This window comes from Furipterus horrens, unplaced genomic scaffold, assembly GCF_987537825.1.
Source record: "Furipterus horrens unplaced genomic scaffold, mFurHor1.1.pri manual_scaffold_3, whole genome shotgun sequence".
Lineage (NCBI taxonomy): Eukaryota > Metazoa > Chordata > Mammalia > Chiroptera > Furipteridae > Furipterus > Furipterus horrens.
The window spans coordinates 166,460,482-166,477,943 of record NW_028327173.1 but is presented as its reverse complement, the minus strand read 5'-3'; the positions used below and the strand labels follow the sequence as shown (position 1 = coordinate 166,477,943).

At 39.1% G+C, this 17,462-nt stretch overlaps 1 protein-coding gene across 2 annotated transcripts in view; it reads right to left on the bottom strand.

The window, feature by feature from the left end:
- The window catches only part of USP3 (ubiquitin specific peptidase 3), a 95,514-nt gene that overhangs the window by 12,801 nt on the left and 65,251 nt on the right, over positions 1-17,462 (bottom strand). For both annotated transcript variants that reach the window (XM_090270735.1, XM_090270736.1), the window contains 3 exons: positions 16,550-16,696; positions 10,376-10,482; positions 10,126-10,206 (listed from right to left, as the gene is read on the bottom strand). In XM_090270735.1, the coding sequence (XP_090126861.1) occupies positions 10,126-10,206; positions 10,376-10,482; positions 16,550-16,696 (335 nt within the window). The remainder of the gene's footprint in view (positions 1-10,125; positions 10,207-10,375; positions 10,483-16,549; positions 16,697-17,462) is intronic.

Sequence of the window (17,462 nt, the reverse complement as noted above, 5' to 3'; positions counted from 1 at the left end):
TATCCCTTAACTACTTATTGATGTTATAGCTATTTTTACTACTTTTTAATACAGATTTTATTTATTTTTAGAGGAGAAAGGAAGAGAAACAACAATCGGTTGCCTTTCAGATGCACCCCGACTGGGGACTGTACCTGCAACCCAGGCATGTGCTCTGAACAGGAATCCAACTTTGGCTTTGCAGAATGATGCCCAACCAACTAAGCCACATCTCAGGACTATTTTTATTACTTTTGTCTTTTAACCTCATATGAACTTATTATTACCTTTACCTATGAGATTATACTTTCATGTGTTTTCTTGTTACTAGTTAACACCCTTTTCAGCTTAAGGAAGTCCTTTAGCTTTTGCCTGTCTGGAAAACTCTTTCTCCTTCAATTGTTTATCATATATAACTTTGTTGGGTAGAGTATTCTTAGTTGTTTTTTTTCTTCTTCCAGTACTTTGAATATTATCATGCCCCTCCCTTTTGGCCTGCAAATTCTCTGCTGAAAAATCAGACAGTCCCATGGGGATTCCCTTGTACAGGTTTTTTTCTCTCTTGTTGGTTTTAAGAGTCTCTCCTTGTCATTAACTTTTGACATTTTAAGGACAATGTATGGGTCAGCGTGGGTCTCTTTGAGTTTGTCTTATTTGGAATTCTCTGGGATTCCTGGATCTGGATATCTTTCCTTCTTTAAGTTAAGGAAGTTTTCAGCCATTATTTCTTCAAATAAATTTTCCGTTCCTTTCTCTCTTCTCCTTCTGGGACCACTATAATGTAAATGTTAACCTGCATAATGTTGTTCCATAGTCCCTTAAGCCTGTAATTTCCATCAGGCTATTCTTTTTTTGTGCTCTGATTGGGCGAATTCCTGTGCCCTCCATGAGTTTACTAATACTTTCCTCTGATTCATCTAGTCTGCTGTTGAACCCCTCCAATGTACTTTTCAGTAACTTATTGTATCTTCAGCTCCATGACTTCTATTTAGTGCTGTCTTATATTTTCTGTCTCTTTGTTGAAGTTCCCACTGTGTTCATCCATTCTTCCAAGATTAGTGAGCATTTTTCTGACCATTATTTTGACCTCTTATCAGGTAAATTACTTATCTTTGTTTCGTTAAGGTTTTTTTCTGAGGTGGTGCTTTTTTCCATTTGGAACAGGTTCCTCTCTTTCTTCATTTTGTTTGGCATTCTGTATTGGTTTCTAAGCGTTAGATGAAACAGGCACCTCTCTCATTCTTGAAAGGAGTGGCCTTGTGTAAGAGATGAGCCTTAACATTTAACTCTACCCTAGTTCTTAGTTGTCTCTCAAACAACTTGTGATTATCCAACTAGCCCATTTTATTTTCAATAATTCCCAGTAGCTGAGAGTGTGCCGCAACCTGTCAGTGCCCCAAAGGACACTAGATTCAGCCTGAATAGAAGCCAGACTCTCAGGCAGCAGCTTTTAAAGAATGCAAAAATATACACAGTCCTGTGGGACCATAAGCATAGCCCTGCTGGACACCAGAGCCAGGTGATCTGGAGGTGTCCCCTGGAATTGAAAAAATAAGAGGTTTCATGAGTATGTAAGTCCCTTTCTGGAAGATACTGGCAAGCTGTAGTAAGGGAGGGGAAAAGTGCAAAGACGGTGCGCCCCAGGCTACATTCCCTGAGAGCACGTAAGCAGGCCTCTAGATGTGTGTCACACCTGAAGCTGGCCCCTGAGGTCAAAGCTCCAGGACAGGCAGATAGGCCTCTTTTAAAGAAAGACTGGGGGTAGGGAGCGTTTCAGGTTGATGTCTGTGCAGGGCCATGAAGGCAGTAGCCTGCCAAGAACTATCCCATTGTTACAGACCTGCAGGGCCCAGGAGTGCATGTCCCCTTGGCCACCAGGGCCAGGGGATCAAGGTGCATCCCCTGGGCAGCAGCTGCAAACTCTGGGATACCAGCTGTGTGTAAGAGCTCTCCTCCAAGAGACAGTGGTGCTCTGGAGCCCAGAGGAGAGCAGGAAGACAGAGCCCACCCTCGGAGGTCTCTGGAAGGGTTATAGTGAGCCCTTACATGTGTGTTTAACTAGAAGGCTGCCCTTCAGGTTGTAGCTATGAAGATAAGCTAATAAGCTTCATTTCACAGAAAGAGCTCCTAGGTCTGTTGCCTTCTGCTGTGCCCTGAGAGTGGCAGCTGTTTAAGAACTCTTTGTTGGTTACAGTGCAGTGGCACCACCAGAACAGGCAGTGTAGAGTTGTCCTCTGGCAGCAGCCACCAAAAGCAGGGTACCAGTCATGTAAAAGCTCCTCTCCGTGAGAGACTGGCACCATAGAGTGTGGCAGAGGAAGAGCACGAAGACGGCACCTGCCAGCCTCCATCCAAGCAGGCCCCACCCTCAAGCACCTGCTGGAGATGAGCAAATGAGCCTCTTTCACATAAAGTCTTCAATTTTTCCACCATCAGCTTCTTGCTAGGCCCTAGGTGAGGGAGTCTGTGCAGGAAGCCTTTAAGAGCCATTCTCAGTTCACTACATGTGGCCTCATGAATTGGGGTCTCATCTCTCAGGTGCAAATCTTAACAACTACAGTGCCCAATATGGGGTTCAACCCTTCAGCCCTCAGTGAGAAGTTCTGAGTTTTAGGTCCCTCCCAACTGTGGGTCACCATGCCAGGGGTGGGAGAGATTTTGTCTCAGCCTCTCCTACCCACTTCAATGTAGCTTCCTTCTACACTTGCCTGATGTACAGGAGTTGCTCAGCTAGTTTGCATATTTTTTTCAGAGGAAATTTTTCCATACTTGGCTACGGATGCAGTGTGTACATGGGAGGAGGGGAGCTCAGGGTCTTCCTACAGCAGCATCGTGCACTGGCACCCTCTCTGCCAGGCACCGCTGAGTGTGCCTTTGCTCCCTGATTGCAATACCTTGACTGTACAGCCACCTTTCCCTCCTCAACTCAGGGTAATGCTCACTTTTTTTGGAGGCTTCCCCCCATCCCCCATGAACAGTGACTCCTCTCTCTCCAACTTTGCCCTACTAGAGCTGATAAATACAGCACTGCCAACCTGCTGTTTTATATCTAGGATGGTTCCTAGAAAAGGGTATATACTGTTCTGATCTTGTACAGAGGTGGGCAAAAGTAGGTTTACAGTTGTGAGTACACGAAAGTGTTTATTCTTTTTTTGTAATAATCATAACTTCCATGTGTTTTTCTAACAAACAACTGTAAATCTACTCTTGCCCACTGCTGTATTTCCTGAAGCACAGCTCATACTTACAGCAAGGCTGTCCTCAGGGGCCTCCCAAGTTCCACATTTCTAGCTGTAAAGAGCAATGACTATACCACACACTGGCTGGCAACTTGAATCCCTTTAGACTGATCACTATGGTGCTTCTAAGTTCTAAAGCTGAAACCATGGGAGCTTTCATCATCAAGTATTTGATGCATTGTGTAAAAAGTTGTGGCCTTGGGCCAGGGTTGGTGGGGATTAAATACAGGAAAGAAAAATAGAATTTTCCATATTTAAAAATCAGCAGGTAAACACTCAATAAACTCAGAAAAGAGGGCAACTTCCTCAACATGATAAAGACCATATAAGAAAATTCCAAAGCAAATATCATATTCTTGGTCAAAGGATGAAAAAGCTTCTTCCCTAAGATCAGGAACAAGACAAGGATGCCTCTTTTGCCACTTCTATTCAGCACAGTATTGGAAGTTTTAGCCAGAGTGATTAGACAAGAGGAGGAAATAAAAGGCATCCAAACTGAAAAGAAAAAAGGAAAATTATCTCTTTTCAAATTACATGAGTTTGTATGTAGAAAACCCCCAAAATTAAAAAAAAAAACAAAAACCTGCTAATATTAATAAATGAATTTGGCACAGTTGCAGGATATAAAATCAACACACAAAAATCAGTTTTTATAAACTAATAATGAACAAACCAAAAAAGGAAATTAAGACAATTCTATTTGCAATAACATAAGAAATAAAAATCTTAGTAATATATTTAACCAAGCAAAAGATTAATACACTGAAAATTGCTGAAAGAAATCTATTAAAAAAATGCATGGAAAGACATCCCATGCCATGGACTTGGAGACTTATTGTCAACATGACAATACTACCTATAGCAATCCAGATTCAATGCCATCTCTATCAAAATCCCAATGGCATTTTTTTTGCAGACTCAGACAAGCCCATTATAAAATTCATATGGCATCTCAAAGAATTTTGGCTAGCCATAACAATCCTGAAAAAAAGAACAAACCTGCAGGACTCACAACACTTTTCTAATTTCAAAACTTACTATAAATATAAAATTACAGCAATCAAAACAGTGTGGTGCTGGAATCAAGTCAGGAACATAGATCATGAAATAGAATAGAGAGCCCATAAATAAACCCATAAATAGATAGTCCACTGATTTTTGACAAAAGCAACAAGACCATTTAAAAGGCAAAGAACAGTGTTTTCAACAAATATTCCTGTGAAAATTGGATATTAACATGCAAAAGAGTGAAGTTAGACCCCTTACCTAATTCCAATTATAACAACTCAAAATAGATCAAAGACCTAAATATAAGACATAAAACTCTTAGAAGAAAACATACAGGAAAAGCTTCACAACATTTCGATTTGGCAATGATTTCTTTGATATGACACCAAAAACACAGGCAACAAAAGAAAAATGAGATAAATGACTTTGTCAAAATTGTTAAAACTTTTGTGTATCAAAGGACACTAACAAGGAAGTAAAAAGTCAAACCACAGAATGGGAGAAAAATATCTGCAAATCAAGTCTCTGATAAAGAATTAATAGCCACAATATAGAAAGAACTACAACTTAACAACAACAAATACAAACCACATGATAGCAGTGCAGGAGTGATTTCTGCTCCTGTTATTTTGACATGCAAAAGGCTCTCTAGTATTCATTTCACATTCAAACTGGAGAGGAAAACTGAAATCTCTAATGAAGCTGCTGTGTTTATGAATATTAATAAATAAAAATGCATGGGTGGTTTACCCTAAAAAATAAAAATTAAAACACATGATTAAAAAATAGGCAAAGTACTTGAATATAAAAATTAACCCAGCCTGGCTGATTGGTTCACAGGCCAGCGCTCAATCCACTGGCCTGTGAACCAAAGTGCCACTGTTTCAATTCCCAGTCAGGGCACATGCCTGGGTTGCAGGCCAGCTCTCTAGTTGAGGGCATGTGAGAGGCAACCACACATTGATGTTTCTTTCCCTCTCTCTCTCCCTCCTCTCCAGTCTGTCTAAAAATAAATAAATAAAATTTTTAAAGAATTAACTCAAACCCTGGCTGGTATGGCTCAATGGGTTGAGGGCTGGCGTGAGAACCAAAGGGTCGCTGGTTCAATTCCCAGTCAGGGCACATGGGTGGGCTGTGGGCCAGGTCATCTTTAAAAAAAATTAACTCCAAGTGGATCAAGGCCTAAACATAAGACATAAAACTCTTACAGAATATATATAAATTGCCAATATGCACAAGAAAAGATACTCAACTTCATTAATCATTAGGAAGTGCAAATCAAAACCACAATGAGATATCACTTTACACATTATGATCGCTATTATTTTTTAAGGACAAAAATTGGAAAATAACATGTTATCCAGAAGATGGAGAAATTAGAACCCTCATGCATTGCTGTTGAGGATGAACTGGTGCAGCCACTGAGGACAACAGTGTGATGGTTCTTCAAAAAGATAAACATAGAATTACCCTATGATCCAACAATTCCACTCCTAGGTCTATATCCAAAAGAACTGAAAGCAGGGACTCAAACAGCTATTTGTACATTTATGTTCATAACAGCATTATTCACAATAGCTAAATGGTGGAAGCACCAGCCCTGCGTCACCCAGCTCCTTTTCTGCAAACAAAGCCCCCTCTCTCGAGCAACCTTCCAGTTTTCAGCTTCTTCTCAACACAAAGTAGGTTCTTGCACCTTCCCCAAGCAATTCTTGCTTTCCAACATTTTCTTTCTTGTAATTTTCTTCCTCCTACTTTTTTGAGAGGCTAAAACTTACAGGGTGACCACAAAGTGGCCTCACAGCAGATTCACACACAACATAGTTCAGTCTCTTCCTTTTCATGTGAGGCCATGTGATAAACCAAAATGGAATGAATGGCCCATGAGATGGTTCACAAACAATGCAAGCTGAGCCTGGTTTTCCGAACACTCAGTTTTAAAAATGGTCGCCCACTGCCTCTAGGAGCCCCCTTTCTGTCTTCACACCTCTCCCTGTGGCTCCAACAGGCTCAGGAGCCCCACAGCAGCTGCTGTGCCCCAGACAGTGAAGCAGCCTCTCTCTCATAGCTGCATCAGGTCAGAAGACTGCTGTGCCCATGGGCAGCCTCAAGGGAGTTTTAATAAAGAAGCAACATTATACACTCGCTAAACCAGTTGGGAACTACCAGTCATCTCCACCTGGAGTTTTTAAAAGCTTCTTAAACTCTCCTGAAAACCTAATGCCCGTCTGTAATGGTTTCTGAGTTAAAAAAGAAAAAAAAAAAAAGTTTTTTCCTAAAAAGTTCCAACTTCTGCCCTTCTATAAAACAGCTTTTAAATCAGTTTTCAAAGAAAAATATCCTTATGCACGGTATTTCTGGACAGCGGGCTTATAAGGAAAAGTTGTTTACTTTGCACTCTTTTTAAAAATTTCCCCAAATTCTACAATAAACACACAAAGAATTTTCCTTCTTTGTAATAAGGGAAACCATTACTGAAACACATCTGCATACATATTTCTTTAAGAGGAAGACTGCCTAGATATGGCATATCCTTGACATTCAGATTTGACAATTCCTATTTTAAATATTTGAAGAGCCTAACCCTGGAATGTACTAAAGTTTAATATTTTGCAGCAGCACAAATGTGACTTCACCTCAAAGCTCATACATGGAAGTGAAGGAATCTCATGGCTAATGAATAATTCCTAGCAGGTACTGGCACTCACATCTCAGCAAAGCTTTGCTGTTCTCTACAGGCTCTCAAGAAGCTGCTTAAATTTGTATTTCATGAGGGAAAAAAGTATATGCTATTGTGGTTTTTGAAACTCCTAAGATTCTCAAAGGTTTCAGGGCATATATTTCACAGGTGTCAGTCTTCTGCATTATGTCAACTATTAAAATAGCATTCCTGTGGAGAGCTGATAATTTATTGAAGTTATTAGATCACCTTTATGTATTATGTAAATTTAATTTAGCAAAGCAGTAATTGGTAAGTATGTATAAATTAATCCATTTTACTCCCCCCAAATAAATACCTAATTATAAAGGTGACACAATAGGTTAAAGAATTCAAACAATATAAAGAGCAAGAAAAAATAAGCCACAATTCCATTTCTTCCTGTGTCTCATTCCCCTATGATAATCACTATGAACAGATGGTGTATGCTGCTCAAGAATTTTAATACACATATGAATGTTTTTTAATCATATACAAATGGATTAATTGTATATACATACTTCCGTGGGTAGTGTTTTACTCTACAATATTTTGCATTTATCTTTCTGTGGCCTAGCTATTCATCAACTTAAGCTTCCTTAATTGCTACAAAGTATAATTTATTTGAACCAATGCCCTACTGCTGGGCATATATATTATCTTTTTTGTAGTAACCAAGAATGCTTCAATGAATATCTTTTACATATGTTACTTTCCACATTTTCAAGTGAAATTACTGTCTAAAGAAATACCTTTTAAAAATGATGATCGCCCTGGTCGGTGTGGCTCAGTTAGTTGGAGCATCATCCCATAAACCGAAAGGTCGCGGGTTCAATTCCAGGTCAGGGCACATGCCTAGGTTGCAGGCTTGGTCCCTGGTCGGGGAATGTTCGAGAGGCAATGGATCGATGTTTCTCTCCCTCTCTCTCCCTCCCTCCCCTGCTCTCTAAAATCAATGAGCATGTCCTCAAGTAAGGATAAAAAATAAATTAAAAATAAAATTTTAAATGGTGATCATTACCTTCCAAAAACAACTATACCAATTTATACTCCTAACACCAATATGAGTGCCCACTGTCCAAAACTTTCACTAACAACAGATATGATCTATATTGTTTTGACAAATTATGCTTTACTTATACTTACTTGAATATAAGTGAGACATTTTTTTCAGGTGTTAAATTGACCATTTGCATTTTTTTCTTGTTCATATATTTTGTCCAAATACTCTTTTTCACATAGATTACAAATATTTGTTTCCAGCTTATCATCTCCACTTGCCATTTTTCTTGTTTGTAGTACCAATCAACCACCTAAGCTATGTCATATCTCTCCTCCTGGCTGGTCTCAAGAAAGGGAGGTTGGCATTAAAGCATTCTGGGACAGGTAATAAGCAAAATGCCCCAGAGAGCAGTAAGAACCATGTATGTGAGCAATCCGGGATGGGGGTGGGGGGGCACAGCTAAGAAGAAAGGAAAGAAGCCTGAACAAACCACTGTCTCTGGGACTTCCAGCCAAGGATCATGTGGACTTAACTGGGCTTTGTTAAATATTAGGAAATATTTTTCAAGTAAATAGCCACATATTTACATTAAGGAAAAGTATTTTTTAAAACTAATGTTAATCTTACTACTGTTCTTATTAAAGAAATTTCAAAATGAAGTCAATCTGATTTATATTATATAGTTTTAGTCTAACTTCTTTAATAATTTAATTCTCACCAATTTCCTCTAGCTAATCAAATACTGTTTATTTTATGATTAAGTTTGCCTATATTCACATGCTATAAATATAAAAAAAAATGAGCTGACATTTGATATGAAGTATACTGTGATATTTTCTTTATCTCAAATAGGCTAAAACAGTTTCGATGAAACATACTGTAGGCATATATTTGAGGGAAAAGTGGAGTGCATATGGCTTCCTTAAATTTCTTCTGTGCTCCTGTTCAAAAGAGACGGCCAACACTTCACAGCTGGTAACAAACTGAAAGCACCTATCAATGCAGAGTTGGCCTGCTCTTGTTTCTTAGAGTAGTCCAGTGTCTTTGACAGTCATCTCCTGAGAGAGTTCCAGAAACTATTTGAGCAACAGTTCTACAAGCAAGAGCTCTGCTGCTCCTATTTTAACAAGCCAAACGCCACACAATGCACCTGTGACACAGAGAAGACTGCCCAGCACCCAGCGGTTCCATTTTTATTAGAATAATTTGATTCTAGAGCAGCACTGTCCAGTAGAATTTTCTGCATGCAGCAATGGCAATGTTCTGCATCTGTGCTGTCCAACACAGCAGCCACATGATTACTGAACATTTGAAATGTGACTAGCGCAGATAAGCAACTGAAAATTTAAAATTTCATTTTAACTAAATTTTAATAGTCACATATGACTGGGTTGCCATACAAGACAGTGCAGTTTTCAACTAACAGAATCTTTTTTAAGATATCTACCTACCTATCTATAATTATGACAATACTCCCTAAAACAGTTGAGCAAGAGAAAAGAATTACTTTTAGTGAACATACAATTTAGGGCAAAAATTATGTTTTTTGCCTTCGATGTTCAGTTACATAACACATACTAGGTCCTCTTTTTTTCTATCCTAGTTTCTTCTTTTTATGACTAATAAGGACAATTAGTCATTATAGTGGTTATCAAGGACAGGTCTTTTCCCTTGACTAAAGTGGTTTAATATTCACCAAGGGAAAAGAGTGTTCAAAATCTTGCAAAGTAAATGTGAATTTTAATAGTCTTGCAATTAAAAGTAGGGCCTTGGGTTTAACCAACGGTGGTATCAATAGATTTCTCAAAATATTTGTCACACAAAAGAATAAATAACACCATAATTTATAAAACTTTGCTAAGTGCTCTTTCTTCCTGTGGATACTAGTTGGATATCTATACAATAAATTCTATTTCATTAGGTCAGAAACAGTTTTGTTATGGACTTCATTTTTAAAAAGAAAAGTGAGAAGTATTTAATGCTTGACCTGTTTTGTACTTGATCTAGTATCTCCAGGAGAAATTCTTACTAAACAGAACTTTTGTGGACAGGAAGAAACATCCAGGCTTGACTTTTGTGAAGTTATAACACACACTTATTAAAGTGATTAACAACACAGTACAAATAAATGAGCTTATAAATACATTGAGGTATTCAGAGGGAACAAAGAATTCTAGACCACTAATTTAGTATCTTACCTCGTAATGAACAAACTGGTCCATTTTCTTGATTCTTAGAGCGTTTATTTCTGAACTGACTTGGAATATCTAATGAAAGGTCTTAAAAGGAAATAGGAAAACAGTTGTTAAAGTCATATAACCACACTCAAAAAGTAATTTCAAAATTGATGTATTTTTAATGATTTATCATCACTGTCTTAATTTTAAAAGGAAACATTAAAATTATTGTAATACAACATTATATCTCCACATACCAAATATGTCTTACCTAGGAATGGATCAAACTTTCTAGATTCTGTCCCACATATGAGGCAGTTTACCTCATTTTGGAGAATGCCTCCGAATATAGCTGTGACAACAGTAGATGCTCCATTTCTAAAGAAAATCACATAGGAAAACATGTCAGTAAAAAACTAAGATAAATGTGTAAAAGTTCCTATAGTTGACTCCCTTTGGGGGAGTGTATGTCATTTATATTTATTTAAACTACAAAATAATGCAATAACTTCAAAACTATATAGAAGTATACTAAATAAAAGGCTTAAGCCATTAACTGGCCTCCCCCCAAGGTCCTCTTCCAATCCCCTCCTTTCACCAAAAGTAACCCACACCAGACATTCACCATTCCTAACAATCAGATCTCATGAATGCCTACACTCAGTGCAGGAGAACACTTTCCCCATGAATATATCCCTAAGAAAAGAGGGAACTGCCTTATATTGGAATCTTTGCAAGGCCTCTTATCTCACACAGGGCTCTCAATTACTTGACTTTGAACAGCCACCTTCATCAGAGATAGATTTCTATTTTTAAGGTGGTCATCTGTGAGGCTTGGAGAAAAAAAAGAAATTTAAGGTGGAGGTATGACTTCACAGCCAAAGTGCTGAACGTTACTGTCAATGAGTCTTTTAAAAAGCTAACTTAAAAGGATATTATAAATAAATCCTTTGTGGAGATCAAGGATACACCACTTTAATTAAGAAGCAATTGTCCAGAGACTTCCAGACAAGACGGAAGCCTAGACAGACATGCTGGGTATCCTTCCACAACTAAGAAGGACTACAACTACCTCAAAACTAGAGACAACCAGAAGTTCCAGAAAATTGAGCTGCATGGAAGTCCAACAAACAAAGATACAAAGAAGAAGTACTCATCCAGACAGGTAGGAGGGGCGGAGAGGACCCGGTGTGGCGGCGGCAGCAGCAGGCCGGCGGAAAGCGCAGTCACACAAGCGCTCCCAGAACCGGTCCAGACCATGCAGCTCACGGTCTCAGCACCGGGGAAAATCAAGCCTCATTGTTTCTGGCTGTGCAAACCAGTGGGGGTTGGGGCGGAGGTAAAATTCACCGGTCTCTCAGCAGAGTCTGCTTGTTTAAAGGGCCCCCACAGTCCTAGAATGTCCGCAGACCCACCCACTCTTGGAGCAACAGCCAGGGCAACAGTTAGAGAGGTGCCAGCTCTATACGGAAGTGGGAGAAGTGCCTGGAAAGGGGCAAGTGCTGGGCAGGCAGCATTGTTCCCTCTCAGACTCCTCCCCCCCACACAGAGCCACATGGTTTAACAGGTCGCCCATACTGACAAATACCTAAGGCTCTTCCCCTTACAACGTAACAGGTATGACAGCTCTACCTAAGACACAGAAGCAGACAAACACGGGAGCCTGTCAAGATGAGGAGACAAGAGAAATATGACCCAAAAGAGGGAACGAAGCAAGGTTCCAGTGGGAGAACTCAGCGATGAGGAGCTAGCCAACCTAACAGACACAGAGTTCAAAATACTGGTGATAAAGATGCTTATAGGCTTGACAGATACGCTTGAGTATGGAAAACGCATAAGAAGTGAAAGCTATGCTAAGTGAAACAAAGGAAAATCCACACAAAACCAATGGTGAAGGAAAGGAAACCGGGGTTCAAATCAATGATTTGGAATATAAGGAAGAAAAAAACACTCAACCAGTACAGGAGGAGGAAACAAGAATTGAAAAAAATGAGGAGAGGCTTAGGAACCTCTGGGACAACTTTAAACGTGCCAACATCTGAATCATAGGGGTCCCAGAAGGAGAAGAGAAAGAGCAAGAAATTGAAAGCTTATGTGAAAAAATAATGAAGGAAAACTTCCCAAATTTGGCTTGTGAAAAAATAAAGGAAAACTTCCCAAATTTGGCAAAGGGAACAGACATACAAGTCCAGGAAGCACAGAGAGTCCCAAACAAGCTAGACCCAAAGAGGAGCACACCAAGACACATCATAATTAAAATGCCAAAGGTGAAAGATAAAGAGAGACTCTTAAATGCAGCAAGAGAAAAGCACAGCGTTACCTACAAAGGGGTGCCTATAAGACCATCAGCTGATTTCTCAAAAGAAACTTAGCCGGCAAGAAGGGACTGGCAAGAAGTATTCAATGTGAAAAGCAAGAACCTACAACGAAGACTACTCTACCCAGCAAAGCTATCATTTAGAATGGAAAGGCAGATAAAGTGCTTCCCAGACAAGGTAAAGCTAAGAGTTCATTATCACCAAACCATTATTAAATGAAATATTAAAGGGACTTAAGAAAAAGAAGATAAAAACTATGAATATTAAAATAACAACAAACTCACAACTATCAACAACTGAATCTAAAAAATAAAAACAAAATCCAACTAAGCAAACCAGAATAGGAACAGAATCATAGGTATGGAGATCATTTGGAGGGTTATCAGCTGGGAGGGGAGGGGAGGAGAAATGGGGAAATGGTGCAGGGATTAAGAAACATAATTGGTTGGTACAAAATAGACAGGGGGAAGTTAAGAATAATATAGGAAAGGGTGAAGCCAAAGAACTTATATGCATGTTCCATGGACATGAACTAAGGGGGGGGTGGGATTGCTGGAGAGAAGGGTGATACTGGGTAGAGGGGAGCAAAGGGGGAAAAAAATTGGGACTACAGTAACAACATAATCAATAAAATATACTTTAAAAAAAAAAAAAAGAACCAATTGTCCTAATGTTAGTGAACCTCTAGGTGCCTCAGCTTCACCGAATGTAAAACAGGAAGAGCATCTATCTCAGAGGCCTGGTGTGAAGATGAAATGAGTTATGTAAATATGTACAGTGCTTTAGACAAGTGCTTACCAAAAAGAGAGGCCATAAAGTTTGTTAAGGGCTTTCCATTACCATAATAATTAGGATGATACCTGGCGTTCTGCTTGTATTTCCTTAAGTATATATTTTGAGCACGCACCTTGCTCTTTGACAGTTGCCTGGCATGTCACACAGTATGGACAGAGAGGGGACACAAGAACTGAGGAAGTGCACCAGTGACAGCATGACTGGCAAGCACCCCGTTATACATGCCAAGTGCCATTAAGTACTTTCCATGTATTAACTCAGTTAACCCACACAGCAACTCTATCCGGTAGATGCGATTATCCCGTTTACAGAGCACGAAGCTGAGATCCTAAAGTGGAGAATATTGATTCCAGGTCACACAGCTGATCTGGCCTAAGTAGCTGTTCTTAACACTATGCTCCTGTTCTTAATTTAACCAATATAATGAATATTGAGTCTGGTTTCAGTATTTTGCTATTATTAGTTTTTGCTTCACCTTTTCCTATATTATTTTTTAAATTTATTTACTTTTTATAACAATAAAAAATAATTCCCCCTCTCAGACTTAAGATCCTTTATAATCTTATAAAGGACAATAGGCGAAGGTCTCGTGCTCCTCTAGCTGCTTTAAGCTGGACATGGTCATTGTCATACCTACCCTTGGGTCCAGAAATCCCTAATAAGAGTGGGGTACGTGTAGCGGGGAGGGTGGCCTTCCACATAGGGAAGAATTGAATATTTTGCTATTATTAATAGTACTATAACAAACACTTATATATCACTCTTTGTGCCCTTAACGTAGTTAACTTGAGCCAGTAAATGCTTCTATGCTAATAGGAATTTGAGGCACTTTCTGACACTTGCAATCAACACTACTAATATACTGAACCATACTTTCTGAACTGCTCTGAATCAGCTGCAGCGATGAGACAGACCAAACCTACTTGAGCAATTCTATTATTTATAAGTCTGCTTCCTTTGGCTTCCTTCCTTTATTGGCGCCGCGCGCACGCACACACACACACACAGCAGCTTTTTTTTTAAGTTGTTCATAAGGTATATGGCTCTTGTTTAGGAATTAAAAAGGGAAGATATATTGGGAACTGGAAAACATAATGGCCATCTCAGGTTTTAGGTTTAATATCTGTGTCATAAACAAAGGGCATACCCAAAAATAACTACTGAAAATAAAGGCACTATGACTGACCCTTTCATACTGATGTTCACATACAATGCTGCCTTTAAAAAATATTTATGTTTAATGATTGGGGGGATGAGGAGAGAGAGAGAAAACGATTGAGCTGCCTCCCATACATGCCCTAACTGGGGATGGAACCCAAAATGTAGGTATGTGCCTGGACCAGGAATCAAACCCCTAACCTTTTGGTGTAGGGGATGATGCTCCAACCAACCAAGCCATGCAGCCAGGGCCAATGCTGCATTTAATTTAAATAGAAAGTACTTCAAGCCCTGGCTGCTGTCGCTCAGTGGACTGAGTATCGGCCTGCCAACCAAGTGTCGCTGGTTCGATTCCCAGTCAGGGTACATGCCTAGGTTGCACACCAGGTTCCCAGTTTGGGGGCATGTGAGAAGCAACTACACAGTGATGTTTCTCTCCCTCTCTTTCTCCTTTCCCCTCTCCCTAAAAACAAATAAGTAAAACAAGATAAAATATTTAAAATAAATAAATAAATAGAAAGTACTCCATTACAAAGCAGAACATTTAAACTCAATGTAGTTCTTCCTTTGTAATTTCTGCCTTTGAGAAAGTCAAAATGTAAAAACAGAATTTTTCACTTAATACTATTTTTAATTTGGTGCTACCAGTAAGAACAATTCTACCAAGAGACCTTCCCCTTCTGTACTGTATTCTAAATGGAATTGCAGCTATGAGGACCTGGAAGGTCACACATTTTGAAAAGTATGGCAATTCATATTGCTTACCCTTCTCTGATACAGCCAAATTTGTTATGAGACTGTTTAGTCATTAAAAACACCTTCTATTAAATCAGATTTATGGACTGCCAAGCAATAGGACAGCGACCCCTATATATTACCTACTCTTGGTTTCTTTGGGCAGTTTGTCTTATAAATCCCTTTCCTGCATTGGCAAACACAAAACTTTTCAAAAACATAAACAAAAGGAGACTACAACTAACCAATTTCCAGGCTGAAATATCATAAAGCATCTATGCCTCAAGTAAAATAAACATTCTAAACTCAATGAATATTTTGGGGTATTAGTACTTAGAAAAGCAATACAAAAAGTTTTGTTCATATCAAAAGGTAAGCGAAAAAGTTCTAAGAACTTACAAATTACTCAATTTCTAAAACGAACAGATATACAAGGTCTGTCCAGAAGGTATCCAGTTATGTAATATGAAAAATAGAGACATTTATTGAAGAAGATACAAGAAACATTGTACATAGGACAATGACGCCTCAGTCCCCTTCAAAGTAGGCACCTTGGGTCGCCATCAGCTGCCCCATCATATTTTCCTGTCTCACTGACAGTCTGAAATCTCTTCCCTTTCAAAGGTGATTTTAGTTTTGGGAAAAGCCCAAAGTTTCAGGGCACCAAATCTGGGCTATAGGGGGGCTGAGTCACCTCGGTGATTTGATGTTTTGCCAAAAAACTTTGCTGCATGAGTGGGCACATTGTCATGATGAAGCTGCCAACACCAGTTGCCCACAGCTGCAGCCTCTGAATCATCAGAATAGTTTCTGCAGAGGAATGTTCAAGCTTTATGCAAAATCTGACTCGCTTAGTAATTTTTGAATGTAACCACACAATACACATGCTCACTCAATGGCATCTACTGCCCCCACTGACTAGTACAGTGAAGTCGTCATTGTTCATGCATGCACATTTCAGTCCCCTTTCCTTGGCTGCCAAGTTACACTGATGTCATGCAAACCACTGTTATTAACAATGGCTAGACTTTATCTGGACAGACCTCATACTTTAGGAAAATTCACATTCAAAATATTTTAAGCCTTTGTCTTTAGTGAACAAATATAATTATTTTAGTATATGAAAATTAAGTCTTTGTTACTCAATGCATTTGGAGGAAAACTTTTAAGTGCTAAATTATACAGTATTTTCTTTGTTTTTCAAGTTTTAAAATGATCTATACCAAATAACAATCAGAACTACACCAAGATGCAACTATAAGATGCCTCTGGTCTGGAAGTGGGAGACATGTGCCGGTCCACTTGGTCACAAAGTTCGAGGGCACAAAATTTTCAACAAAGGTTAAGGAAAATTCTCCACCTTCCATTATAAATCTAACAGTAACACCAACAGAAATGTCTGAGGTTCTCCTAAAACACCAAAGGAAACCAAATCTTACATGCAACATTTGTTACTTGCAGACAGAGTAGAATTCTCTTGCAGAATTGCTGAGCGGGAAACACCATTGAAACCGCCCTGGAGTTCCAAGTGCAGGTGGTCCAAAAGGTAGCGCATGAATTCATGGGCATCCTGCTGCTGATAGCCCCTGAAACAAACAGACAGCCTGTTACTGGGGAGGCTCCACTGGCCCAGCCAAAGAGGCAGGAGGGAAGAGCACTGGGCAGAGCTGTTGCCCTGTGCTCAGAGCACAGTGAGGCTCCTGGACTTTTTATTCCCGCCCACTCCCTGTTTTACACATACAGTTTCTCAACAAGAAAAAAATTTGACTCCTTAAAAACAAGTTTGAAAACATGAAATATTAGAACTAATTGGATTTGTCGGGATCTCCACTGACCCCACTTAGAGATGAGGAACACTACAGGGCAAAGAAGGGGAGGTGAGGGTGTTATTCGCCTCAAGTCCTACAGAGATGGCACTAGAATCCACATCTCTCTCCTGGGTGGACTCTGAATCTTCCCACTATCCCACTGGTCCTTCTAGAAGATGCGCGAATGTTGAAATTTCACATCTTAATCCCACCATAAAACTAAGTCTAAACCACCACTATATAAAATAAGGAATTTAAACCTAATTTTTTAGACTGAAAGATACTAATTTTTAAACACTGGCTGAAAGGAAAATATTATCTAAAAAGTTAAAGCTATCTACCATTCTACACTTGCATCTTAATCTCAATTCAAAAGACATTTTTTAAATAAATACTTTAAAAAATGCACTGACTCATACACAATTATTCTCTATCCTAAAATTTGAATATATATAATATATTCTTGGCTTTCTTCTTACACTATATTCAGATAGAAAATTATATGGAATTCTTATACAGATAAATGACAAGTAAACATGAATGG